The following is a 27,683-nucleotide window of genomic DNA, read 5'->3' as shown; positions in this document are numbered from 1 at the left end:
AGGACAAGCGTCCTAGCAGGGCGAACAGCTCGTGCAAAGGCCCTGCGGCAGGGAGGAGCTTGGCCCGCCCGAGGGGCTGGGAGGCCGCCAGTGTCCCCGGACGAGGTGGGCTGGAGCGAGGCACTGCAGGGCTTCGAGGAGCTGGCAGCGGCAGTGAGGTGGTCCTCCAGGGGCTCAGTGGAAGCCAGAGGCTGCTGCAATTACACCAGAAAAAGGAGGGGCCAGACATCCTGGATAAGGGAACGGCCCCACTCCAGTATCTCGCCTGGAAAATCCCATGGACAGAGGAGCCTGGCGGGCTACCGTCCATGGCGCCAAAAAGAGTTGGACACGACTGAAAGGCTACAGAACAAGACATCCCAGAGTGAAAGCTAGGAGGCAGACTCCACGGGACTCGGAGGCCGACCGATGTCGGGGGCAGGAATCGAGGGTGGCACCACTCCCTGTTGGGCTGTTTGGGGGAGAGTGGTGTCCCATGAGCCTGCCCTTCACCCGCCACCTCCCAGATCCCGCTGCTCAGTCCTAAGCTCGCCCCGCGGGGCCGGGGCCAGGGGCCCCCCTGGCCAGACCTTGCACCTCTATACACAGGCACCTCTCATTACCCTGGACCCCCGTGATGTCAGCTCTACTTCCACCCCGGCCTCCCACACAAAGAAACCGCGACTCAGGGGGCAGCTGGGATTCAAACTCAGATCTGGGCAGCTCTAAAACTCATGCCTGCTCTCCAGGGTTGCACGTGATACTGATTGAGAGCCGATGTCCAGGGAACACCACTCCGAACCCCCTTCCCTGCCCCAACCTCCCGCCCAGGCAGTATGCGGGGTGTGCACGCACGCACTGGAGAATCACTTCTCTTCTTGTGTAAGGCGATAGTCTGCGAGCTACCCAACTTGTTGCTGTTATTTTGGCGGTTACATTTTGGCATTTTGAAGACCGACTTTCTTCAAGGTGAAAGTGGCTCTCTTCCATCCTCCCAAATGTGGAGAGAACTCAGAACTCTCTGGTCTCATCCCCTCGCCGCCCCCAAACCCCTCTCCTTAGATGACTCGGGATCACATCAGCTTCCAGGGAGAGGGGCCCAAACACCACACCTTAGACAAAACTGGGCTTTCCTTCTCTGCTGTGGAAACAGAGTCTGGGGAATGCGGTCAGGGCTGAGTGGATGGGGGCGCTCCTGCAGACGGCAGGACAAGGGCGCTGTGTGCCCCCGCGCAGGGGGAGCACGGCACTCGAGGTCACCCGCCGTCCGCACTGCGGGCAGTCCACACTCAGCGGCGGTCACCCACGAGTTATCAGCTCCCTGGCTCACCGTCGCTCGCAGTGGCCTCCGGCGCTCAGTGTCCTCTCACTGGAGTGTACCCACGTGGTCTGAGCGAGGCCTGTCATGCTGAGGGCTCTCGCGTCGGTCTGCACAAGCCTCTGCCCCGTGAGCGGCAAGACGTTGCCCGCTGTGCCCTCTGTAGGCGGCTCTCCAGAGTCTCCATCACCACTGCCGGCAGCCCTGCCCTGTTCCTCTGGAGGTGAGCCTTCCTTCCCACCGGCTGCTGTCTTTTATCTGACTGCTCCTTGCACCCTGCCCTCCTCCTCCTCCTCCTCACCAAAGCCAGTCTCTCCAGGGCCCCCTGGCTTCCAAAGAGCCAAGCTCCAGACCAGAGGCATCTCCCGTGGGTCGAGTCGTCCCTGTCCGTTTCTGCATCCGCCCTGTCAGCCAGCCATCCAAACAAGGGTCCCCAGTAGCTTTCAGATATTCTTACTGTTGAGGTGAGATTCACCATCTTAACCACTTTACAGTGAACGTGTGCGTGGGAGCGTGCTTGGTTGCTTCAGCCGTGTCCAGCTCTTGGCGATCCTATGGATTGTAGCCCGGCAGGCTTCTGCGTCCCCAGGATTCTCCAGGCAAAGATACTGGAGTGGGTCGCCGTGCCCGCTTCCAGAGGATCGTCCCCACCCAGAGTTTGAACCTGGGTCTCCTGGGACTCCCGCACCGCAGGCTGATTCTTTACCTCTGAGCCGCCGAGGAAGCCCTACAGTGAACGACCTGGGCCTAAACCAGGTGCCTGTTCGTCACCCCAAAGAACCCCCGACCCAGCAAGCAGTCACTCCCCCCACACCGTCCCTCCAGCCCATGCGACCCCTAACCTACCTTCTGTCTGTGGATTCACCTACTACGGATATTTCCTATCAATTAAATCCTACGGGAAGTGATCTTTTATCTCTGGCCTCCTTCACTTAGCACAACGGCTTCCAAGTGTATCTTTGTTGTAGCATGTATCAGTACTTGGCTCATTTTCAGGGCTAAATAACACTCCGCTGCGTGGACAGACCTGTCGCTCGTCACCCGGCAGACACTTGGGGCGCTTCCGCCTTGAGGCTATTAGGGATAGTGCCCGCGCTGTGCACAGTCTTCGCAAACAGTGACGCTTTATTTTCTAAGTTGATTAATCACTTTGGCTGCAGTGGACCTTGACTGCAGCAGGCGGGAGTCTCCATCTCCACTGCGCACGCGTGATCTTTAGTTGCGGCATGTGGGGTCTTAGTTCCCTGACCAGGGATCAAACCCACGCCTCCTGCAATGGGAGCCGGTTCACAAGCGCTGAGCCCCTGGGGAAGGCCCTTTCTTTCTTCCTTCCCCTCTCCCCCCTCTTTTCTGAATTTATTTTTATGATTTTTGGCTGCGCCGAGTCTTCACTGCTGCTCTCGGGGGCTCCTCTTGGTTGTGGTGCTCAGGCCGAGTGTGGGCTCCAGAGCTCAGGTTCAGGAGCCGCGGTGCTCAGGCCTAGTTGCCCCGGGCAGGCATGATCTTCCCAGAGCAGGGGTGGAACCCGTGTCCCCTGCCTTGGCAGGCGGACTCTTAACCACGGGGCCACTGGGGAAGTCCCTTTCTTCCCTACTGAAGCACACTTGACCCGATTCGCGTTCTTTCCCTGTGGGTAGGCCGTATTTCCTTGTCATTCCCTGGGCCTCGTGATTCTCGTTGACAACTGGACCTCTTGAATGTTACAGTGTAGAACTCTGGGAACCACACTCTCCCCAGTCCAGCGGTGTGCTGATGCTACACCTGTGCAAAGTTGCTGATGTTTGTCCAGTGACTTGTCTGAACCCTGTTGTAAAGCCAGCGTTCTCTGCTGCGTGGCCACTGCAGGGCGTGTTCGACTAGCTTGCTGGTCAGCTCGTGAGTCAACACAGGCTTCCTCAGTCGCTGAGATGAAGCCACCCTTCCGACTGCTTTCATGCTTGTTTCCAGAGTTCGGACGCAGTGAGTCCTGATGGTTTTGCTAGTGTCTGTGGAGTCCGGGGCCCTTGCAGCCCTCGCTTCTGCCGTTCCTGCTGACTTCGCCGCGGCCTGTTGCTTCTCAGCTCTCTTTGTCTCTGATGCACTTCCAGATTCTCAATGACACATTTAGGTGTGGACTCACGCGTGTTCATCCTAGTTGTGACTGGGGCTTCCTGAATCCCTGATTCATTTCTTCCATCTATTTTGTTGAAGTTTCATCTTTTTTTTTAAAGTCTTTATCGATCTTGGTACAATATTGCTTCTCTTTTATGTTCTGGTTCTCGCTTCCTGACTGGGGACCTGCACCCCCTGCATTGGGAGGGGACGTCTCAACCGCTGTACTGCCCGGGCAGTCCCCAAGTTTCACCTCTTAGACGTTCAAATATCCCTTCACCCCCTTTCTTAACTCTCTCTGAAGCTCCTTTTGGATGGATGACTTAGTGCCTCCGCCCTCTTTCTTAACCGAGTTTTCCAGTTTGCTGGAAAACTTTGCTCCCCTAAGCTTTGTTATGGTTGGGGAACTAATTCTCTCTTCAGCTTTGTCTAAGCTGTTATTTGTCCCTTCCTCTGAGTTTTAAATTTCCAAGTAGCCTACATTTAAAAAAAAAATTTTTCTATCAGTTCTAGGATTTTCCCCCCCAAACTTCCAGATTTTTTTTGTTAGTCTTTTAAAAATTATTTTATGTCTTTAATCATTTCCGACACACTCATTTTATAGCCTTGAGGTTCCGTCTCAGAAGCAGAGGAAAGAGAGAGGGGGCACAGACAGGGCTGTGGAGTCTCAGGACATCAAAGCAGAAAGCTTTCCTCTGGGTGTAAATAAAGCCCGGAGGGCTGGCTGCATCATCCTCTAAGCCATCAGAGCCCCAGGGATGCCTGGGCACCTAAACTCCCAGGGAGGATTCCAGAAGCCCCAGGGAGTTCTGGAATCCTGGGCAGAACTGCAGCACTGGGCAGGCCAAGCCTCTCTCCTTTGTACCACGTGATTGCTTCTTCAAACAAAACTCAGTTTTCATTGTGTGTGTGCTAAGTTGCTTCAGTCATGTCCGACTCTTTGCAACCCCATTGACCCTAGCCCTCCAGGCTCCTCTGCCCATGGGATTCTCCAGGCAAGAATACTCGGGCGGGTTGGGTTGTCATTTCCTCCTCCAGGGATCTTCCCGACCCAGGGACCAAACCCACGTCTCTTGCTTCTGTCTGCCGCGTTGGCAGGAAGGTTCCTTACCACTAGCCCCACCTGGGAAACCCTAGCAACGACTGTTTGCCGTAGGGAAAACTGGTCAAGAGGGAAAATAAAATCACCCACAACTCTAGTTCCCACACCTAGCTGCCGCGAGCCCACTAGCCCAGCTCCCTGGCTCCCTTGCTGGCTTGATTTGCCTCCGTAGCATCAAGCACCATCAGGCACTCCGCGTATATTTACGATACTCTGTGCATCCTTGGGAGCATGTCAGCCCTGAGACAGCCGGTGCTTTGTCTTGTTCCGTCCTGTGTGTGCGGAGCCAGGAATCGGGAGCGTGGGGCATGGTTGCCTTACCAGCACCTCGGGGTTGGGGAGGAGGGCGGCGAATGACCAAATGCGCATGCAGCGCCGTCTCGTGAATGAAAATACCCACTGTGTTTACCCTCACGACAGTCCCACGAGGCAGGTGTTTGCTGACCCATTTTACAGCCGGGCAGACCGAGACTCCTCGCCCTGACCGACTCTCTGCAGTCACCTTCACGTAGCCAGTGACCTCCCACTGGAGGGTTGGGGGGAAGCAGAAGTGAGAATGCTCACCCAGTGTCACCCCATCCCGGGGGGCTCCGCGCACTTTTCTGGAGGACTAGCTGATGGACTTGCGGTGCTTGCCGCTCCCCCCCCCCTCCCCCCACCACACACACCTCATCCCCCCTACCACGATGCAGGCTCCTGGAACGTATTTTGAGGGTGGAATGTGAACCCCCACCCCGCTCCTCCTGAGTTCAAACCGTGCTCAAGCTAGTAATGTCACCTCACGGCGCCGCCATTGTGAGGGCTTCCCCACGTGGCTCAGACGGTGAAGAGTCTGTCTGCAATGCCGCAGACCTGGCTGGATCCCAGGAAGATCTGCATGATTGTCCCTACCCCTTAAAACCGCGAGTCAGTGAAATGACATACGCGAAGCTCTCGCCCCAGCACCTGGCTCACCCTAAAAGGTCAGCACGGGACTGCGTGAGCAGACACCCTTGCCCCTGTCCACCATGGCTCAGCCTCTGCTGGGGGAGACAGAGATTCGCCTTCTTTAGTTGTTCTGTGTCCTCCACAGTCTCTGGGGAAGGACACACCATAACTAAACTTTTAAGAGACTTGTGTATTGACTCAACGATAAACCAACAGCGTCGCTGACTGGGGTCTCGAAGGGTGTGGTGGGGGAGGACTGCGGCAGGGAGCCGCTGAGGCCCTGAGTCCTGGGCTGGCCTGAGCAAGGGCTTAGTTAAGGCCAAGTGCAAGCTTTAAGGCCGTGGTTTTAGGTCTGCAGGGCTCCTGTTGGGCTGACGGGGCAGCTGCCTTAGGTGCTGGGGGTCTGGCTGCCCTGAGTTTCGCAGATGGAGGCTGGAGAGGGGGTCAGACATGCAGGAAAGGCTGTTCACGCAGCCACGAAGGGCTGGATCTCTTGTAGGGCGTGGGGGGCCTGGAGCCCTGCTCTCAGGGAGCTGCCACACGCCCTGAGGGTGCAGACAGTCAGTATGCGGCCTTAGTGAGAGCCCAGGTCAGGGAGGGGAGCCACAACCGAGGGGACGGGGGCCCGCTCGCCCCCCACGTGCTGTTCTCCTTCCGCAGCTGCAGGATCTGGTCCTATTTTTATCCTCCTTTGACAGACGAGGAAACCCCGGTTGGGGAGATTAAGTGACTGTGTCCCAGGCACATGGAGGCCCAGCTGCTCGAGTCAAAGCTACGAGAGCCTTGGGAGGGAGAGCACGGAGCCAGCGGAGGTGGGGGTGCTCAGGGCCAGCCTCCCCAAGAAGCGTCGGGGAGGGGACTCTTCACTGGGCCCGAGGGGTCGTTAGCCCAGGGGCTGAGTTCTCAAATGCGAACATCGGTCACGTTTCTCTTACTGATTCTGCTTCCTAGAGACTTCTCCAGTCTCAGGGAAGGTCACTTGGCTGAGTTCTGTCTGCTGTGGGTGAGTGAGCGAGGAGGACCAGTGGACAGGGCAAGGCAGTGTCCATCAGACCCAGGTGCTCAGGGGTGGCCAGGTTCCTACTAGACTCCTGGGAGGGACTCCTCCAGCCAGTGGGAGACCAGAGGAGAATGACCAGGGTCCTGCAGCTTGCCAGCCTGGCTGGTCAGGGATGGCCTCTGTGTGCGCACCATCCAAGTCCCTGCAAGGTCTGGACGAGGTGGAGGGGCTCTTTGTTTGGCCTTAGGAGGAGTGGGGTGGGATCTTCTTCAGCAGAAACGTGGGCCAGGGGGCAGGAAGGCGATGACTAGAACAGAAGCCTGTAAACTGGGGTGCCAAGGTGGGGCTGCAGAAAAGATGCGACGGGGATGGTAGTTCCAAAGGAGTTCATCGGCAGGTCCTCACCTCCCTTCTCCAACCTTCCCATGCTTTGTAAACCAAAGAGGCTGAGGTCTTCCCCAGCCAGAGCCTTGTCCCCGTGGGGTGTACGAAGTCCAGATTTTCCCGGGAAAGGGATGGTTGGGAGGGTGGGCGAAGGTTTTGGCCTCCTCTACAAGCTGTATTTCCCTGGAGCCCAGGCGTTGGGGTCTCAGCTCTCTGTGCCCCGTGGCCACTTCAGCCCCCAGGGTTTCCTCACATGTAAGCCGGGCACAGAAGGCCTGTGCTGGGTGGGTGTGGGGCTGCACCCGCTCAGCGGAGCCGGCGTCCGCTTTAATGTTGACATTATAAAGATGCCTGCAAACGCAGGCAGCAGCACTCCTGCTCAACCTGGAACAAACCCAGTGACCCCAGGGGCCTGGGAAGGATCCAGCCCACACAAGGAAACTCCACCTTGAGACTGGCAGGATCCGCGGGCACCAAGGAAAACTTGTCATGCTTTTGACTTTCCATGGGGGTCTACCATATGGAAGGGCTTCCCTTGTGGTTCAGCTGGTAAAGAATTCGCCTGCAATGCAGGAGACCCAGGTTTGATCCCTGGGTTGGGAAGATCCCCCTGGAGAAGGGAATGGCTACCCACTCCAGTATTCTGGCCTGGAGAATCCCATGTCCATGGGGTCACAAAGGGTCCGACACTACTGAGTGACTTTCACTAGTATAGGCAAAGTGTATCCACCGTTATCTTATGAAAGTGAAAGTGAAGTTGCTCAGTCCTAACCCACTCTTCACGACACCACGGACTGCAGCCCACCAGGCTCCTCCGTCCATGGGATTTTCCAGGCAAGAGTACTGGAGTGGGCTGCCATTTCCTTCTCCAGGGGATCTTCCCAACCCAGAGATCGAACCCGGGTCTCCTGCACTGCAGACAGGCGCTTTACCCTCTGAGCCCCCAGGGAACCCTACTTTAGGTTAGAGCTAGATAAAAATCGACTTAATGTGTACCCAGGAGGAACTGCCACCACCCCCCCCCCCCCGAAAAAAAAGCTCTCAAACGTGTCCAGGAGCTGAGTCTTTCAAACTACAGAAAAGGGCCAGGGCCCACAGGTTTTACCTTTGGGCCCCACTGCTGGAATCCCAGCCTAGGGACCTTTGATCTCATTCCTGCCTCTCACAGGGAAAGAGGCTGGCGCGGGGGAAGGTCTCCGGGCAGAGCCGGGAGTGTCCCCTGCTCCTCGCCAGCACGAGGGACTCGGCGCCCTCTCCCACGACCAAGAACTTCGAGCGCCCAGGCCCCAGCCTGAGACCGGGACAGGAGGTGGGCGGGCGGGCAGGAGGTGGGTGGGCGGGGGCGCGGCCGAGCGCGACTCCTCCCCGGGCGGGGCCGCCGCTGCGCGCGCGCCGACGCCCCGCCCCCGCCCCGCGCGCCCCCGCCCCCGCGCGCCCCCGCCAGGCTAATTAGGCGCGCGGTTTGTTTACAAACATGGGCGCCCGGCAGGTGCGCGCCGCCCAGACCCTGCGCGCCCGGGGTTCCAGGGCGGCCCCCCCGACTCGGGGGTCGTCGGGCGAGGGTGCGAGAAACAGGCGCGCGCTGGCCGTCCTCCCGCCTTCTGCGCGCCTCTGCGGGCACCAGGAAATACGCCCGGAGGCGCGTGTCCCCCGCGCCGCAGCGGCCGCGGGCAGGGCCGCGCAGGGGCCCCGAGTCGCCGCCCGCGCCGCGCCCCGCCCCGCGCGCCCCTCGGGCCGGGCCCGCTCGCGGCCGGGGCGGCGGGGCGGGCGGCGGGCGGGGGCGCGCGGGGCGGGGCGCGGCGCGGGCGGGGCCGGGACATGTAGTCCGCGCGCCACGGCCTCCCCTGGGCGGCCCCGGCGCGGGCCCGGCCGCGGACTACGACTCCCGGCAGGCGCCGCGGCGCAGCGCGTGAGCCCTGCTCGGCTCCGGCGCGTCTATTATGCTGCCGGGGCCGGCGAGCCAAAGAGGAGCCGGCCGCGCGGGCCGGGAGGGGACGGCCGCCGGAGCCGCCGAGGCCAAGTACGCCTTTCCTTTGCTTCTCTGCGCGAGCGGGGCGGCGGGCGGCGCGGGCGGAGGCGGGCCGGGCGGGCCGGGGGGCGCGGCCCCGTGCGCCCCGCGCGGGCCGCCGGCGCGTCCGGGGAGCCCGGCGCCCGGGCCGCCGTCTCCGCCGCCGCCTTTGTGCGCGGCCGGGACGCAACAAAGCGCGGCGGCGGCCCGGGGTCGCGGCGGCGGCGCGGAGCCCTCCCCGCGGCCCTCCGCCCGCGCCGCCCCGGCCGCCCGCGTCCCGGGCTCGGGGGCGTCGCCGCGGCCGGGGCGCGCAGCCTGGCGTTGGCGCGGCCCGCGCGCCCTGCGCCCGCGACCTCCCGGCGCCCTCCCTCACGGAAAGGAGTTTCCCCCCTTTCCTCCGCCCGCCATCTTTCGAGGGGGGGATCGGGGAGGACGCGGAGGGGAAGGTAGCGCTTCGGCGCCACTTGGCCCGCGCGCGCCCGGCGCGCCTCGGTCCCTGGCCGCGGGGCTCGCGCGGGGGCTGTGGCCGCGGCTGGGGCGGGGGGCGAGGCCGGCGGCGCGGCGTGGAGGCCGCTCCCTTCAGTTAGCGGCCCGAGCTGACTTTGAACCCTTGGGAGTTGCTGGGTCGTTGCGGCCCGGAGGAGGAGACCCAGTTCCCGTTTTGAAAGCAGCGTGAAAAGCGCTTACAACGGGCGAGAGCGAGTTGGAGCGGGAGGAGCTGGGCTGGGCCCTGGCCTGACAGCACGGCCCAAGCCCGGCAGGGAGAAGCGCTCACCCCAGGCCTCACACGGCCCCCCGGGCCTCGTGGGCCCCCCGAGAATAAAGGCGGGGCTCGGGGAGTCCTCTCCGCCGGCTGCTCGTCGGGGTCAGGGCCGGGCGGTGGGGGCCTCGGGTCGCCTCCTTTTCCCCTGGGGCCAGGGGCGGCTTTGGAGAGATGAAAGTGGGAGCGCGGCACGGGTCCGCCAGCAGACCCCCCGGGGGCGGTCCCGTGGTCCACCCTGCGGGTTCCCGCCATTGGGCCCAGTCGCTGACCGTCCTGCGATCCTTCATTTTGGCTGGAAGCGTTCTACCCAGAAGCGCATAATGGGGGCTCCTCCCCTGTGTTCCCTGGGTTGTGGCTGCGAAGTTAATGGTGCTGGGGGGGTGGGGGTCCTGTTGAGTATCCTTGGGCAAACTACGGGCCGGGGGGAGCGGAAGGCGTGTAACTGAGGGATCGCTGCGCCCCCCCCCCCCCCAAGTGAGGACGGAGGAAAAAGTTTGTTTTTCTTTTTCCTTCTTCTTTTTTTTAACCTTGTTTCGTAGGTTTTCTTCCTGACTCTCTCTTAAATGGGGGTTCTTTCCCTGAATCCCTGGATGGCATTTCTCCTGGGGGAGAGGTTGGCATTCAAGGGGGCGAAGAAAAGGCCTGAATCCCTGCGAGGGTCGGGTCCGGCCTCAGGAGTTAGGGACCTCCCCGCTTCCCTCCGCCTCCACCATCCTCCCGCAGCCGGGAGTCCGGCCTCTTATTTGCAAATAAAGCTCTGTGTTTGCCCTTCTCTGTCGTGAGGCCTTGATGTGTGCTCGCGGTTACAGATCCGGAGAGAGAGGGCGCACGGCGTCTGGGGCGGGAGGGGACGCGGGGCGGAGTGGGCTGTTTTGCCCTGACCTTTCTGGTGACCCGAGGGGGGTGGGCAGGCCTCTGGAATCTCGCCCCAGCAGCTCCTCGGAAGCTTCGATCCAGTCCCAGCCCCGCCGCGGGGACCTCCGGGGAAGGAGGGCCAGGCGGCGCTGGTCGATTTTTGTTTTGTTTTTATAAAGTGGAGTAATTGCTTTCCCTCCACAACAGCCCGCGCGCGCTTGGAAAGTGAGCTCGGAGGGCCGGAGGCGATCTGTTAAATAAGCTGCGCCGGCCGGACTCGCGGGCAGAAAGTGAAAGTGTGGGGGGGCGGGGGACGGCGGCGGGGTAGACAGCGCCCGCCGCGGCCAGCCGCGCCTCCTGCGCCCTCTTTCTCCAGCCTGGCGCATTGCCAGCCGCCCGAGCCCTGCGCCCCGCGCCCCGCGCCCGGCGCTGTGCACGGCCATTTCCTGGGTCTGGGCGGCAGAGGCTCTCTGGGGGGCTCTGGACCCCCGCCACCGATCGCAGTGGAGTGGTTGGTGCAGGACGCCGCCCCGGTCAGCCTGGCCCTGCACCCACCGCTAGTGGGTCCTGTTCTCCTTGGAGAACAGCACTTATCCTGTGGGGCCAGGGGGAGCTGGCCCAGGTGGGGAGTGGGGGGCCCCTAGGGATTGTCTGCCCGGGTGCACGTGGGAAAGGGCTCTGCAGATCACCACCCCGCTCCCCATTCTCCAGGCGCTCTGTGGGTGGCTGCGTAGAACGGTCTTCCTTTCATGTCTACCTGACTTGTAAAGGGACAGGGCACCCGTCAGGCCCCATAGACCCCGAACTAGCGGCCAGTGTCTAGTCAGCATTCCTTGCTTCCAAAGGGAACTTTAGGGACATGTGGTAGAAAGCTGGGCGCACACCTGTCTGCTGGGACCTTGTCCCGGGAGAGCCCCTGCTTGGGAGCCCGCCCTCCACCCCACCCCGGGCACTGCCCCCTGGTGTCTGTGGATGGGTCCCACAGGCATCATAACAGCGTAGGGTGGCCTGGGCACTTGGATCAAGGGTGCCGGTAGGTAGGTGTCCAGGGGGCGGGCGGCTTGTTGAACCCCCTCAGCTTCCCCTCGAGTCATGAACCCTTTTGGCACCTGCGCCTCCGCTCTGGGGGCCTATGATCCTGCCTCTGACAAGCACTGGGCTTCTAAAGGCCAAGGGTGACATTTCTGGGTCTCCAAGTGGACATGATGGTTACCTGGGCCAAGGTTGGAGGGGAGTGTGTGTCCAGAGGCCCCGCTGTGTCAGCGCTGTGCGTCAGCGTCTTTCTGTGGCCAGCTTTTCACTGTTGCACATGAGAAGCTGGTCTGAACCTAACCCCTTTACAGGGTCTTTGTGAGCTAGAGTCTCAGCTGGCAGATGCATGGGGGGACGCCCCTCTCCATCCTTGCCGCAGAACCTGGGGAGTTGCTCAGGAGGTCATGAGGTGCCTGGGAGAACACTCTCCCCGTGCTCAGGAGCTGCCATCTGGGGTGTTGGGTGCCGCAGGCGCCCAGTGGGGTTTCCCTGCAAGTGTTGGAATCTGGGTTCAAGAGGGTGATCAGGAGCCTGTTCGGGAGGGCTGGGGGCACCCGTGTCTCAGATGCCGCCCTGTCGTGAGGAGCTGGCACCCCGGGGTCCCCACTGAGGTCCCTGGTAGCTGGGGGCGGGAACGCGTGTTGAGCGGCTGTATCCGCGTGCCGTGTAATCAGGAAGAGCTGGCGGGCAGCGTGCTCTGATGGCGTCGCAGGGTGAAACTCGGGTGCAAATGGGAGGAGAGGGCAGGAAGGGGTGCTGCCCAGCCCCCAGCCTGCTCGCCCTGTGGGGCAGAGCCCTGGCGATGCCAGCCGGGTGCCAGGGCTACTGGCCCAGACCTGGGGCCCCGCTGCCTGTGCGCCCCAGATAGGCCCCACCCGCCTGCACTCTGCGGCCTCAGCTGCCAGCAGGCTGTCCCAGCCCAGCCGTCGGGGGTCCGGGTGGGGAAGACACCGATGGCCGAGTGACGGTCCCCTGAGATGTCGGAGCCTGCACCCCCACGCCCCGTAGGGACAGGCGGTGTTCGGTAAGCTAGTGAGCTCTGGGGCTGTGGGAGGGGTCGCAGGGGTGGTGGCTGGGACCCCCGGCCCGTGGGCGCCCCCTGCGCTCGGAGGGCTTCCAGGCCCCTGCCATCCCTCCCGTGGGGGCCCCTGCTGCCCTGGAAAGGTTTGTGTGGGGACCCTGGTTTCCCAAGGCGGGGCTGTGCGACGTGCTGCTCTGGGCTGTTGCCGGTGGGCTTCCTCGAGGGCTGGGGGTGGGGGGCCGGCTGCCCCTCGACCCCAGGATTGGGCGGTGGTCATGGGGTCCCAGCCTGATCTCCTGCCTCCCTGCTCAGGCTCCACGGCCTCCCAGCTCCTCTAGGCCTTGGGTCCTGTCTCTTCGGTGGGGTGAAGGGTCAGCGTCCTTGTGAGGGCCGCCGCATGGGGTGTGAGCTTGGGAGGGCCCTGGCAGGCGGAGCTCCCTCCCGCTCAGGGTCCCGGGGTTGCCCACATGGGTGTCGGTGTCCAATGGAGGTTGGCTCTTGGGACAGGCGATAGTGGCTGCAGTCGGGGCCAGGCCCTCCGCTGAGTGCAGCGACTGCCTGACCCCTCGCACCCTCTGTGGGGCCAACTGGCCCAGAGGGGTTGGGCCCCCCTCCCTCTCCAGGAGCGTGGGGGCTGGCCAGGCTGTCCTCTGTGTGTCCCCTGGCATCATGCCTCCTTCCAAGTGGCCGGTCTCCGCCCCCCCAGAAGCCCCCTGGAGCTTCCCAGCCCCTGACACGCACCGCTGGTGCAGCATCTCTGTGGGTTTTTTGCCGTTTTTCTTAAAGGTGGGTTGTTTGAGAGGTGGGTGGGGACAGCCTTGCACAGGTTAGGGGGTGTGGCTGGCCTGACCCTCACTGTGAGCAGTGACCCCATAGCAGAGCTGGTCGGAGGCTGGCTTCTCCAGGTAGGCTGGCGGGCTGGGCAGAAATATGGGGTGTCAGGGGACACTGGATTGAGGAGGAGCCTTAGCTGTGCAGAGCTGAGGGGACGTGGGGCCGTCAGGAGGGGTCAGGGGCTCAGCAGGCCAGGCCAGCACCTCAGTTCAGTTCAGTCTCTCAGTCATGTCTGACTCTGTGACCCCATGGACTGCAGCACGCCAGGCCTCCCTGTCCATCACCAACTCTCGGGGTTTACCCAAACTCGTGTCCATTGAGTCGGTGATGCCATCCAACCATCTCATCTTCTGTCGTCCCCTTCTCCTCCCGCCTTCGATCTTTCCCAGCATCAGGGTCTTTTCCAGTGAGTCTGTTCATTGCATCAGGTGGCCAGAGTATTGGAGTTTCAGCTTCAGCATCAGTCCTTCCAATGAATATTCAGGACTGATCTCCTTTAGGATGGACTGGTTGGCTCTCCTTGCAGGCCAAGGGACTCTCAAGAGTCTTCTCTAACTCCACAGTTCAAAAGCATCCATTCTTCTCTGTTCGGCCTGCTTTATGGTCTGATTCTCACAACTGTACACGACCACTGGGAAAACCGTAGCTCTGACTACATGGACCTTAGGGTCCCCGCCGACCCGGGGGTGCTGTGGGCATGCGATGGGGCTGGCCTGGAGGGGTCACGCCCTGACCCCGGGTGGGCTTGGGGCCCTGGTCGGGGCTGAGCCGCTCTGGGCAAAGGCCCTTCGGGTGGCAGCTGTGGTGGTATTCATCCCTGCAAGGCTGGGGTGGTGGCCAGCAGGGCCCGGGGTGTGTGGGGCCACCGCCCGCCTGGCTGGCCTGCTCGGAGGCCCCTCGCTGGGCCCCTGGGTCCCCTCTCTGGAGGAGGCAGTTGGCTCCGTCCGTCACTGAAGCTACCCTGCCCACGCGGCTCCTGTTTCCTGGGGCCCGGCTGCCCCGGGCAGGGGCGCTGGGGCGGTGGGCCGGCCCCTCCCTGCGGGTCACAGCCCTGTCCCTGCGGGTGTGTCCCGGGCGTTCTGGGACGTGGTGCAGAGCCTTCAGGGCTGGGGGGATGGCCTCGCTTACAGCCTGGCTCTGCCCTGGGCCCTTTCTCCTCTGAGCCTCCTACCTCACCCGGAAAGTGGTGCCCCTGTGACCCCTGCTGATGCTGGGATGGGACCTGGGGAGACGGGGCAGTGTCACCGTGGGGGCCCTCGCGGGCAGAAAGGGGGCCCACCCCCCCGAACTCCGGAGACGAGACCGCAGGGTCTGAGCTGGGCCAGAGGGGAGAGGGAGGTGGTGACACCCGGGATGGGGCGCCCCCCCCCCCGCCCAGGCTCTCTTCCAGCCTCTGACCTCCACCTTCAGCGCCCTCACCAGCCTCCCCCCAACCTGACCCTGGCTGGGGAGTCCCCCTCGGCCCGGCGCCCTCCAAGCTAGGAGCTTCCCAGGACTCCTCACGCCTCTGCCTCCTCCTCTGACTGTGCCCACCCCCCTGCTGCCCCCCACGTGGCGTGTCCCTCAATGCTGGTGAGCGAGCAGCCCCTGGGTTGGGCACCCCCGAGAGATGGACGAGACCAGGCCGCCATGGAGTACCTGACTCCGGCCGCTGGGTCCTGTCTGCGGTGGGAGGGTCAGAGCTGCCACCACGGCTGCGTTTTCTGGGGGGTTTCCATCGTGGCCCCTGGACAGAGGGGCCCCACACTCTCCCCTTGTTTGTCCAGGAGCCTGAAGGGCCCTGGTGTCCAGCCTCTCTTGATGCATCCCTCTGGGTCGAGCCAGCCTGTGGGGCCTGAGTTTCTGTGTTTTATTTCTGATTCCAGTTGCCCAGGGAGGAAGGAGGTGGGTCCCAGAGCCTGGCGTCAGGGACCCTGGGAAGGGGCGGGGAGATGGCCCTGACCTCTGGGGCCCGCCTGCCGCGGAGCTGGGGACACCCGTGCCCCACCCGTGGCCGGACGTATCCTGCACAGGGTCCCTCTTGACGGAGCAGTGGGTGTGTGGCTCCGGGGGTGGGGTGGGCCTGCGGTGCCCCCCGGCCTCTGGCCCTCCGCTGAGCTGGGCCAGCCGCGTGGCTTTCTAAGCTGTCCTGCAGGATCCCGCCCGAACCCGTCTGGGTTTCCTCTCGCGTTCGAGGGCTTTTGCGGTTTGTCTGAGCATTTCCGCTCCGGGTGGTTTCAGATCCCCTCTCTTCGAGGGAAGGCTTCTCTCACTCTGGCCTTCACCTGTTTGTGGTGCTGCCTTCGTGCCAGCGGTGTGCTCCCCGGGAGGGGTGTGTGGGGGGGTGCTCCCCGGGAGGGGTGTGTGTGTGTGCGTGCTCCCCGGGAGGGGTGTGTGTGTGTGTGCGTGCTCCCCGGGAGGTGTGTGTGTGTGTGGGCGGGTGCTCCCCGGGAGGTGTGTGTGTGTGTGCGTGCTCCCCGGGAGGTGTGTGTGTGTGTGCGTGCTCCCCGGGAGGTGTGTGTTTTGAGAGGGGTGCTCCCGGGGAGGGGTGTGTGTGTGGGGGTGGGGGGTGCTCCCCGGGAGGTGTGTGTTTTGAGAGGGGTGCTCCCGGGGAGGGGTGTGTGTGTGGGGGTGGGGGTTGCTCCCTGGGAGGTGTGTGTTTTGAGAGGGGTGCTCCTGGGGAGGGAGGTGTGTGTGGGGTGCTCCCTGGGAGGTGTGTGTTGGGGGGTGGCTCCCCAGGAGGTGTATGTGTGTGGAGTGCTCCCTGGGAGGTGTGTGTTTTGAGAGGGGTGCTTCCGGGGAGGGGTGTGTGTGTGGGGGGGTGCTCCCTGGGAGGTGTGTGTTTTGAGAGGGGTGCTCCCGGGGAGGGGTGTGTGTGTGGGGGGTGCTCCCTGGGAGGTGTGTGTTTTGAGAGGGGTGCTCCTGGGGAGGGAGGTGTGTGTGTGGGGCGGTGCTCCCTGGGAGGTATGTGTGGGGGGGTGCTCCCCGGGAGGTGTATGTGTGTGGAGTGCTCCCTGGGAGGTGTGTGTTTTGAGAGGGGTGCTCCCAGGGAGGGGGGTGTGTGTGGGGGGTGCTCCCGGGGAGGGGGTTGTTTTGAGAGGGGTGCTCCCCGGGAGGTGTGGGTATGTGGGGGGTGCGTGCGTGCGTGCGTGCGTGCGTGCGTGCGTGTGTGTGTGTTGCTCCCAGCCTCGCTCTGCCCTCTGAGGGGCTGGGGCCTGGGAGTCCCCGTGCAGGGCACGCGCGAGGCTCCTGACGACGGGCCGCGCGCGCCTGCGTCGCTGTGCCCGTGGCCCGCCTCCTGGAAGGCTGGCCTGCGGGGGGCCTGGCGGGCTCCCGTGCCTGCGGTGGGGGGTGGGCCGCATGTTTTGCTCCTGCCTGTTTATCCCAGGAGCTGAGGCCCGCCCCCCAGCCCTGCCGGGGACGGGGTTGGGGGACGGGGCGCCCCGGCGGCCTGCAGGTCCGCTCCGTCCGGTGTCTGCTCTTGGGTTCTGGGCTCCGTCAGCTGCACTTCCCCACCACGTCCCGGGCCGTCCTGCCTGAGTCCATCCCCCCACCACACACACACCTGGGCTCGTCTCCTCTGTTGGGCCAGGGTCCCCAGGGAGCAGGGCTGTGCCCCCCAGATCTCACTGTTGCTGTGGGGTGGCTGGGGTGCAGGGTCCTGAGCGCCCAAGGAAAGGGGGGTTCACCTCTTCTTTTTGAAGTGAGGGCTTTCTAGTGTGGCCAGCAGAGGGGCCGTGGAGGCCCCCCGCGTGCCCCGTTTCTGCTCAGAGAACCCTGGTCGTTTCAGCCCTGCTCCCACCCCTGTGATCACAGAGCAGATGTGTCTCCTTCCTAAGACTTGGTCCCCATCTCTGAGGTGTGAGAACTTCTAAAGAATCGTACTGCACACCCCCGTCACCCCCAAAGCACTACGTTGAGTCCGGGGTCATCGAGCGGTCCGTGTGGACGTAGATGCCTCTCGACTCACTGTCCAGCAGGTGTTTCCAGTGCGCTGGCCCAGGGCGGAGGTGCTGGGGCTGGGCACCGCCTCGCCCGCCCCGGCCGTCCCCCCCAGCCCTTGAGGGGCCCCGAGGCGTCCCAGGCTGGGTGGAGAAGCCAACCCCAGAGACGGGCAGCCTTCCTCCGCTGCAGCTATGGGCCCGGGAAGCTGCCCCGAGGAGTGAGCTTTCTCCCTTGTTCTGTTGCAGCGGCAGCTGGCCCTTTGCCGCTGAGGGATGGCCCTCTGTGTCCGTGTTTACCTCCCCGGGAGGTTGATGTGTTTCCTTGCCGCCTGTCATGTCTGACTTGGGACGTTGTCTCAGACCCTGGGGGCTGTAGGAATGCAGGTGCGCTGGCTGGGTTCTGAGACCCCAGAGGCTCCATCGGGACACACCTGGCATTGGGGAAGCGGGAGTCAGGCTCCGGCCGGGCCATGGTTTGCTCCTGACCCGATCACGGCGGGCGTTGCCTGCTTGTGCCCCGAGTGGGCTGGAGTGGGGGCACTCACGTCCCGGGGGCTCACGGGGGTCTGTGGGGGCCCTGCTTCTGCTCCAGGAGGCCGCTCGTCCATGTGGTGGGGGCCTGAGTGCCCCGGGCCTCAGGTTCCCCGTTTGCAGCCAGCCCCTGTGGTGCTGCCAGGGGCTGACCCGGGACCCCCGGGGAGGGCTCCCAGCCGGACGTTGTCTCTGGTCCTCCTGCTGTCCCCGCCCAGCCACGGCGGCTTAGGCCACGGGAGTGGGCTGGACCCTTCTGGAATCCTCACTCTTGAGTTTGCGTTGTTTCTCTTGATTTAGGGGGCCTGTGGGCATCCCCCTGGGGCTCCCTTGAGGAAGAGGTTCTGGAGTCTTTGCCAGTGGACGCAGGCACCCACCAAGTTGGCCCCCCTTCAGTTTTCCCATCCGGGTCCCTAGCCAGGGAGGCCAGGTGGGCTGGTGACCAGGCCTCCGTCCTGGGGGGCCCTGGCAGGACTGAAGGGAGGGGCCAGGATGTCCCGCGTACTCACGCGGAGCCCAGGACTGCTGGACCGAGGAGACCCCCGAGGGGCTGGTGTCACCCGGCTCTTATCTGCTGTCCAGGAGCCCCCAGCCCGCCATGTCCTCCAGGGTGGGCGCCATGCCTCCGTCCTTGGGGCTGGCTTGGAAACACTTGACCGCTGATGGCCGTGCCACTGGTCAGCCAGGAGGGCAGCTGGGACTTGAACCCTGGCGTGGCAGACTCTAGCAGGCACGCCCTGCTGCCCTTCTGCGGGGCCCCCGTGTCTGCAGCCTCTTCGCATCCCCAGCTGAAGTTAGACTCAGACCAGGAACTCAGAGGGGCGCTGCTGCTTGGAACCACCCCCCGGGGTCGTGGGGGCCCTGCTCGCAGTTGTGGTGGGGCCATGTGGTGTCTTAGGACTGCTGGGCACCCTCTCTCACCCCGTGATGCCAGGAGCCAGGTTGGGAGGCAGGGGGGTCCTGGGCTCACGTCCCCGAGGCTCTCCGTAGCTGGGTTCAGGAAATACCCCAAGGGTGGAAGAGCCTCAGCTTTGTCATCCGTGCGGCGGGCCTGCTCACTGGCCATGTGGGATCACGTGATGTCTCCCCTTCAGTAGGGGTGGAGGGCCTGCGGCCGCCACCCAGCGCCCTTTGGGGCTTCTCCACCATCCGCCTCCGTGACCTCACCCAGGAGGGCAGCTGGTGAGGCCTGGCCAGGGCCCGCAGGGGGCGGGTGCATGGTGACCCTGGACGCGGCCGGATGGTGACTCTCTGGCCTGTTCTGTCGTTTTACGTTCTCATGCGGCTCCGGCCCTCTTCTCCAGGACCAACGTCAGTTCAGGGCTGAGCCCTGGAGGGGCAGGTGTGGGGCAGCTCGTGGACTGTGAGGCTCCAGCTTCTTTCTGGAAGCAGCCTGTGCCTTCTGGTCTCGGGATGCGGCTCTGACCCCTGCCCAGGCGAGGCAGCTGTGGCAGGCGGCCCTACTGGGCCTCCAGCCTCAGCCTCCTGCTGCCCGACAGGTGGGCGTCGGTGAGGTTTCTTGGCCGTCTGGGCGACGTTGGCGGGGGGTTGAGGGGGAGGTGCGTGACGGGGTCGACGGCGCCTCTCATGGCCCTGCCGAGGGCGAGCTGAGACCTCGGGGTGGTCGTGGCACCAGGACTTGCCCCAGACGGAGCACGCACGGCTGCCCGGCCCGGCCCCAGACCTTGGAGAAAGAGACGCGCGCTCCCAGACGCTTGGCCAAGCATTTTTCCAAACTAGATGTCTTTTTACACTTGCTTCTTTTTGTAAGAGTAACGTCTTCTTAAGAAAAATAAATCCTCCAGTTCAGAAATGCAAGCAGGAAGGGAGAAGGCACCTCCCGTGCTGTGGGCGTGGGGTCCTGGGCACCCAGGGGCCTCTCCGTCATCTTGCCGGCCTGCGTGCTGTGGGCGTGGGGTCCTGGGCGCCCAGGGGCCTCTCCGTCATCTTGCCGGCCTGCGTGCTGTGGGCATGGGGTCCTGGGCACCCAGGGGGCCTCTCCAGCGTCTTGCCGGCCCGCGTGCTGTGGGCGTGGGGTCCTGGGCAGGCACCCAGGGGCCTCTGCGTCATCTTGCCGGCCTGCGTGCTGTGGGCATGGGGTCCTGGGCACCCAGGGGGCCTCTCCAGCGTCTTGCCGGCCCGCGTGCTGTGGGCGTGGGGTCCTGGGCACCCAGGGGCCTCTGTGTCATCTTGCTGGCCTGCGTGCTGTGGGCGTGGGGTCCTGGGCACCCAGGGGCCTCTCCGTCATCTTGCCAGCCCGCGTGCTGTGGGCATGGGGTCCTGGGCACCCAGGGGGCCTCTTCAGAATCTTGCCGGCCCTCGAGGGGACGTCCCGGGCTCCGCCAGTGCCTGTCTCCTCAGAGTCGCTGTTGGGTCGGCAGGGCTGGCGGGGAGGCGAGGCCAGACTCTGACTGTGCTGCTCGCTCTGGACACGTGGCCTGACTTGGGCTCTGCTGCGTTCTGGGAGGGCTGGCTGCAACAGGGGCTGGCGTGGCCCCTCGCGCCCCCAGAGGGACCGTGACGGGTGGCCCGTGTGACAGTGCGGCCCGCCTGGGAGGCTTCTGCCCAAGCCCCTGGCTGCACGGCCCTGCGGGGAGAGCAGCCCTGCTGCCTGGGATGGGGCCTTGCCCAGCCGCTGACGCTGCTGGTGCCCTCCCTTCCTCTCTGGTGAGCTGGTGCCCAGGCTGCCAGGGGCAGAGGATAAGCCACACGCTCGCCTCTGCCCTCGGGGGTGCCGTGTGCCACCTTCTGATGCTGGATGCCACACCCCTGCGGGCATCCCACGCACCCGCAGGAGCCTGGGCACAGCGGCTGCGCTCCCCCCCAGTGGAGGTACCGGAGGCCGCATTCGCGTTCCCAGGGTGCCCCTGCCCCGTGCCAGCCCCAGGCTGCAGGGCGCACGGCACTGTCCACGTGTGTGTCCTCGCTGAGCCTCAGACACCCTCCAGGGTCCGCGTGGTCCTCGCCTCGGGACCCCCTGTGGCCTGTGGTCAGTGTTCAGTGAGCACGTGCCGGGCCCGCACTGGGCTCCGAGCTGAACCGCATCATCTGGGGTACCCGGCTGTGTTGAGCGGGTGCCTGGGCTGGGCGGGAGTGAGGGGGGATGCAGGAGGTGGCCCGTCCACCTGGCTTGCACTCTTGGCCCCTCCTGGGCGGAGCCAGCTGCCGTGTGGGCCCCGGGCGCTCAGCCATGGAAGGAGTGTGTCGTGTTTGCGGCGGGGGCTGGCTTCCTGCTGCGCTGCCATGCGGAGTGGTCAGTCACTGGTCAGGAGAGGGGGCGGAGGTCGAAGGCCAGGCTGGGGGCTGCCTGTCCCTGCAGAGAGCTGTGCCCACCTGTCCTCGTGCGTGGAGGAGGCCGGTCTGCACCTTGGCAGCAGCCCGGGCCCTTCCTGGGGCCCCCGTGTCCCCTCAGGTGGTTTAAGGCCCTGGTGGTGTCCTGCCTGTTCCCCGAGGACTGTAGCAGCAGCACTGGGTACTGGGTGCCTGCCCACCCACCCCGCGTCTGGGGGCCCGCCTGGCCCACACCTGGGGGTCCACACCTGGGGGCTCACTCTGCCTGCACCTGGGGCCCCACCCGGCCCGCACCTGGGGGCCCATGCTGTGCTCATCTGACGTCAGGCAGGAATGGGGTGTATCCTTAACAGACCTTGGGGACCCCCACGTCGGCAGCCACCACAGTCTCCACAGCAGGACCATCGGGTGATTGGTGCGTATCCAGCACTGGCTTGAGTGCTCTGCGCTGGACTCCTTTAGGCTTGAGTCCCGTGGGGACCCAGGCAGACTGGATCCCGGGGTTGGCGAAGGGCATAGCTGGGATTGCGCCTAGGGGCTGGCCCTGTGTCTGCCCTGTGCCCCTGAGCTGCCCGGGGTCTGAGAGGCCCAGCCGGTGATGGAGGTAGGGGGGACATGGGCCTGTGAGGCTGCGGCAGCCCAGACGGGGAAACAAGTCACTGGTCAGGCTGGGGCCTGCAGGTTTGGATGGGAGCCCCATGTGGGGCAAGTGCTGGTTTGGATGGGAGCCCCATGTGGGGCAAGGCTGTTGAGGGGGGCAGGTTCGCAGGGACCCCAGCAGAAGGCGGTGGCACTAGGCCAGAAGTGGTCAGACCTGCGGGGTGGGGCGCAGCAGGGCATTGAGGCTGAGACCTGTGGGGTGGGGGGCAGCGGGGCGTCGAGGCTGAGACCTGTGGGGTAGGGGGCAGTGGGGCCTGGAGGCTGAGACCTGCCGGGGTGGGGCTCACCGGGGCATCAAGGCTGAGACCTGCGGGGTGGGGGGCAGCGGGGCCTGGAGGCGGAGACCTGCAGGGTGGGGCGCACCGGGGCATCAAGGCTGAGACCTGCGGGGTGGGGCGCAGTGGGGCGTCAAGGCTGAGACCTGTGGAGTAGGGGGCAGTGGGGCCTGGAGGCTGAGACCTGTCGGGGTGGGGTGCACCGGGGTGTCAAGGCTGAGATCTTGGGGTGGGGCGCACTGGGGTGTCGAGGCTGAGACCTGCGGGGTGGGGGGCAGCGGGGCCTGGAGGCTGAGAATGCAGGCCATCTCTGTGTGGTGTCTGCGCCATCAGCCGGGCAGGCGTGGCCCCTCCCCACGGAGCCCCCGTGGAGGAGAGGCGTTCGGGCCCTTGCGGGGCGGGGTGCCTCGGGGTGTTCCAGAACGTTCCTCCGAGGAGGGGAGTGGGCGGGCAGGCCTGCTCCGTGCGTGGGGTGCGCCCGGTCTCTTTTCGGAGTCCTCTTTGCTCTGGCTTGGGGTCGGTGGGGGCGGAGGAAGTGCTGGCCTGGGGGAAGCCCCTGGTTGGTAGCTTTCCCTGATGACTGTGGTATAAGCGCCCACGTGGCAGGCTGCGGGCCGCTGGCAGGGTGTCAGCCAGCTAGAAGAACCCTGCAAGTCGCAGCGACCTGCTCTTGCAAATCATGGCGGGTGGACGTGGGCCCAGGGGCGGGCGGACGTGGGCCCAGGGGCGGGCGGGTGCTGTTCTGTCCTCCCGGAGGGCCCTCCGGCCCCCACGCAGGCCCTGCCTCCCAGCCCGGGCCCAGCTGGGTCCCTGACAGGTGCCTCCGGGGCCCAGGTCCAGCTCTTCTGTGTAGCCCCCCAGGGCGTTCTGCAGACGCAAGTGACAGGCGGGCCATCGGCTTCCTCCCAGGATGTGGCGGGGGAGCCACTGTGGGGTGGCCGTCTGTCACCCGCTGCACGGCTGTCTGCGTGGCGCTGGGCAGCCTCCTGACACGTGTGGGGCCTCGGTGGGCACTTCCTTCCCGGCGCTGTGCGTGGAGGAAGTTTGGCGAGCCGGGCTGTGGTCTGCCACCCCCCGCCGCCCTCCCCGATTGGCTGAGGACCGGCCGTGTCACAGCCCGGCCGCCGTCACAAACCAGGGCCCGTTCTCATGGTTACATTGGAACCCCCATCGCCCGTGCGCCATGCGTGCTCCACACGCCTTTCTGCCGGCCTGGCTCGGCCGTCGGGTCCGCGTCGCTGCTGTCGACGTGCGAGTTGCTGCCTGGAAGGTTGCTGCTGTCCAGGACGGTGTCGAGGCAGTCCCCCGCACGCCAGCGGCTGGTGGGTGGTGAGCCGACAGCCTTGGCCTCCGCCTGGACGGCCGCCTCCGCCTGGACGGCCGCCCCCGCTGCCCCCTGCCCCTCGCGTCTCCCCCACCCGCCCGGGCGGGGCACCTGCTGCCGTTCTGCCTCCCCTCCCGGGTCTCTCTCCCTGCCCCGGCCGAGGGCAGCGGCGTGACAGTGGTTCTGTGACAGGTGAGGGGGGGACCTAACCAGGGCGGATGCGCCAAGGTTCCCTTGCCGTGACCGTGCAGCCTCGTGTGCCCACGGAGCCGGCCGAGGCTGGGGTGACCGGCCATCCCTCTGCGGTCCCTTCCGCCCTGCAGGTGCTGCCTGGTTGGGCCCAGACATGGAATGTCGCGCCTCAGCGGGAAGCACAGAGGAAGCCAGGGCCCCCCTGAGCCGCTGCCGTGACTGCCAGTGAGCAAGCAGCTGGAGGATGTCCGCCGCGACGCCGGTTGCCCCCACGGGGATCCCGGCGGCCCCGGGCCCAGTGAACCCACCTCCGCCGGAGGTCTCCAACCCTGCCAAGCCCGGCCGCAAGACCAACCAGCTTCAGTACATGCAGAACGTGGTGGTGAAGACGCTCTGGAAACACCAGTTCGCCTGGCCCTTCTACCAGCCCGTGGACGCCATCAAGCTGAACCTGCCTGTGAGCGCCCTGCCCGCCGCCCCAGCCCCTCCGTGGCCCCGACTCCTGCCTGTGAGGGTCCTGCCCGCTGCCCCTCCGGGGCACCCTGTCTTGGGAGGACAGCCCCTCTGGCCTTGGCCCAGGTGGTGCACGGAGGCTGCAACTGCTGGGAGGGCCAGGGAGGCAGCAGGTGGTAGGAGGGCGGGCCCAGCCCAGCCCAGAACCTGCGATGATGGAAGGGCAGCGGGGACGCGCAGGCCTGGGGCCAGGGAGGGCGGCTGCCCCGGGTGCAGGGAGCGGGAGGCTGTGGCCTCGTGGGTGGACAAGGCAGACCAGCCCGGGCGCAGAGGTGCACTGAGGCTCACCCCGCACCAGCCCCGTCCCACTGAGTGGCGCGTCTGCACACACAGCCTTGTGCTCATGTGGGGGTGGCTGGCCTTTCCGGGGATGGCGCCCTAGCTGCATGCCTGGGGCCCGCCTGACCGTCTGGCGGCTTTCTCCTCTGGGCCCGAGTGGAGAACCCCAGAGTCCTGCAAGGGCAGCCCTGGGCCAGCACTTGGCAGCCTGGCTCCTGAGCCAGCTTGGCCCTTGGGCACCCACAGGCCCTAGAGTGAAGTGTGGGACCCAGAGACGGGGCCTAGCCCCTCATCCAGCGCCTAGACCCGCTCTGCAGTCCCCTGCCCACACAGACTCCCGTCAGACCAGAGGGGCTTGGCAAGGTCCGTGCTGGCCCAGGGCTCCCCCAGACCTGGCACCGTCCCCACCCCGGCCCCCCTCAGCTGGACAGAAACTTAGGTCCAGCCCCAGCGCTGAGCTGCCAGACAAGGCCGCCTCGTGCACGATCTTGGTGCTTGGGAATCATGAAAACCGTCTTACTGAATCCGACAGTAACACCCCTGACTGTCTTTTTCCTAGGATTATCATAAGATAATAAAAAACCCCATGGACATGGGAACCATTAAGAAGAGGCTAGAAAATAATTATTACTGGAGTGCGAGTGAATGTATGCAGGACTTCAACACCATGTTTACAAACTGCTACATTTACAACAAGGTGAGCAGGTGGCGAGGCGTGGGCCCCAGCCGCTGCCGTGAACGACCTGGGGGGAGCGCCAGGATGGGGTTGGCCGGTGTCCACTGGGCCAGGTGCGTCGCAGCGGCTCTCAGACCCATTCAGGCCACCTCGGCCTCCCGCTCAGCCCTTGTCTGGCTGCGATCCCCGTGTGTGGGCTGCACAAGCCACGTGCCTGAGGGCTCGGCCTGTGCGTGGGCCCATGTGCCCTGCTGGCACGCTGAACGTTCGAACAGCCTTTCCAGGAGAAGTTGACACACCAGATGCTTTAAAACATCCCCACGCTTGGGCCTTGTTTCCTGTTTGTGATGGGATAAAGAGTGGTTTTCTATCTTTGTGCTTTCTGAGTTCTTGCGAGAGTTTCTGTGTTAAAACGTATCCCTGTTGCTTTCCTCCTGCCCCGCCAGATCCCTTGACAACTTTTTAAACACATATTTTTCTTGAGCAGCGGTTGCACGTTTGCTGTAAGCAACGCGGCTCCTTTCCAGCGCGTGACCCTGCTTCTCCTGTGTCTTCAGCCCACAGATGACATAGTGCTCATGGCCCAAGCCTTAGAGAAAATTTTTCTGCAAAAAGTGGCTCAGATGCCCCAGGAGGAAGTTGAGTTACTGCCCCCTGCTCCAAAGGGCAAAGGCCGGAAACCCTCTTCGGGAACGCAGAGCGCAGGTGAAGGGGGTGGGGGTGCCCGCCTCCCAGAGCCGACGAGAGCGGCCCCTCCCCACGCGGTTGACAGCGGTCGGGCCCGGGAGCTCTGCTGTGTGGCCTGCGGGCTGCCTGCCTTGCTGGGACCCCAGGCTCCTCCCCGTTGGCCCTGGCTCGGAGGCTGCCCCTTCTGGGGCCACTCTGCTCCTGTGTCCCCGTCAAGGACCTTGCCTCCCCAGCGCGCAGCGTGTTCTCTGTGAATGGTCCGCGAGTGGTGGAGGTTTAGGGTTGGCACTGGGAGCCCGGGGACAGCCTTCCCTGCCCTGGGAACCCAGAACCAAGGTGTGTCCCCATGGAGAGCTGCCCAGGAGGGGCCCATCCTCCGGAGAGGCGGGGCGGTGGCTGGTTACGCAGCCTGGGGGACCCGGGTTAAGCCCCGGGCTCTGCCCTCCCAGACTGTGACCTCCCGGACCGCACGCCCCATCCTGGTTCACTCACTCCGGCCTCAAAGACGGCCACTGTGAGGGTGATGGCCAGGGTCTTGGGAGGAGGGGCCGGTCCGACAGCTCCACCTCCTGTCTTCTGCCCTCTAGGCTCGCAGCAAGTGGCGGCCGTGTCCTCCGTCTGCCCGGCGACCCCCTTCCAGAGCGTCCCCCCCACAGTCTCCCAGACGCCTGTCATCGCTGCCACCCCCGTGCCAACCATCACCGCTAACGCCACATCGGTCCCTGTCCCCCCGGCTGCTGCCCCGCCTCCCCCCGCCACGCCCATCATCCCCGTGGTCCCTCCCACGCCGCCCGTCGTAAAGGTGAGCTTTCCTCGGGTCCCGGGCGCGGGTGGCTGTGGGTGGGTCAGGGGTAGCGCTCTATCCCTTCCCCGGGCACAGGCTGCCCCTGGCGCACTGGGCACACGGGCCTCTGGACCGGTCCCGTCCGCCCACGCCTGCGGAGTGGGCCGCGATTCCCGACACCGACGCTTGGAGCCGCAGGTCACACAGCTGGCGAGGGCGGCTGGGCTGGGCCCTCGGCGTCTCTGACCTCTGTGGTACACATGGGTTCCCCGCAGGGCGTGCAGGGGGTGAGGGCATGCTTGGATTTCCAGCAGTTGGTGTGGGGAGGGCGACGGCGGCCTCTGTGCACGCCCCTCCCTGGCTTTGCCGGGAGCCTCCCCCGCAGGGCCTGGGCTTGGAGCGCTTGCTTTCCGCGAGGCCCGCGGCCAGCAGGGATGGCCGAGGGTCCCACGCCCACTGACACACGCCGTCTTCTCCAGTTTGACCCTCACAGCGACCCTCGGGGGCAGGCAGTGTTTCCCCCATCTTTCAGATGAGGAGGCGGGCACTCAGAGGGGTTAAATGGCTCCCCCAAGGTAAAACGCCGCTCGCCCTGCCCCGCAGCCTCCACTGCCTGCCCTTGGGCGGTGCTGGCAGGCCGTCCTGCCCAGCGCCCTGCTGCCTTGGAGCATGTCCTGTCTGCCGCGGCCCCATGAGCCCTGGGGCCCCCCGGTGCGTGCTTGGCCTGCCCTCGGCGCCGTGACGTGTGTGTGTGTGGCTGGCTGGCTCGCGCCTGCTGGCCTGGGGGCAGGGGCTTGGCTGGGGTGGCGCCCTCGGTAGCTGGCCTTGGTGGCGTGCACGCTGTGGACCCCGGGGAGGCCACTGGCCGGGTGCTCCTGGCTCCCGGGGGCCGTCCCGCCCGCCTGATAGCGGGGAGGCGGGGGGAACCCTGAGCTGGTCTCGGGGTGGCTCTGCACCCTGGCTGCCCAGGTACTCGACACGCTCTCCCCATGGTGCCCACCCAGCAGGGGCGGGCGGATTGCCTCGGCGTTCCCTCCCTGGGTGGGTAGCCGCTCCTAGGGTCAGCTCCGGACATGCACAGCGCTCTGCCCCGGGGTCCCAGCTCCCAGACCTTGCGCCCCTGCTGGTGTCTCCAGCCCCCCACCCCGCCGCCCGCATGCTCCTCCCGGCCCCTCGTCCTGTGGCTGCCACTGTCGGCGGAGCACCCACTTTGAGGCCCATGTTGGGGCGCCCC

The 27,683-nt window shown here is 65.0% G+C and overlaps 1 protein-coding gene across 1 annotated transcript in view; it reads left to right on the top strand.

Annotated features, from left to right (window-relative positions):
* Positions 1 to 8,752: 8,752 nt before the first annotated feature.
* Positions 8,753 to 27,683, top strand: part of BRD3 (bromodomain containing 3) — a 34,364-nt gene continuing 15,433 nt past the window's right edge. The window contains exons 1-5 of the mRNA XM_052648379.1: positions 8,753 to 8,821; positions 23,642 to 23,967; positions 24,862 to 24,999; positions 25,536 to 25,683; positions 26,253 to 26,467. Coding sequence (XP_052504339.1) covers positions 23,755 to 23,967; positions 24,862 to 24,999; positions 25,536 to 25,683; positions 26,253 to 26,467 — 714 coding nt within the window. The 5' untranslated portion in view covers positions 8,753 to 8,821; positions 23,642 to 23,754. The remainder of the gene's footprint in view (positions 8,822 to 23,641; positions 23,968 to 24,861; positions 25,000 to 25,535; positions 25,684 to 26,252; positions 26,468 to 27,683) is intronic.

This window comes from Budorcas taxicolor, chromosome 11 (genome assembly GCF_023091745.1).
Source record: "Budorcas taxicolor isolate Tak-1 chromosome 11, Takin1.1, whole genome shotgun sequence".
NCBI classification, from domain to species: Eukaryota; Metazoa; Chordata; class Mammalia; order Artiodactyla; family Bovidae; genus Budorcas; species Budorcas taxicolor.
Note: the sequence above shows the minus strand (reverse complement) of the source record. Positions and strands in the feature narration are given on the sequence as shown.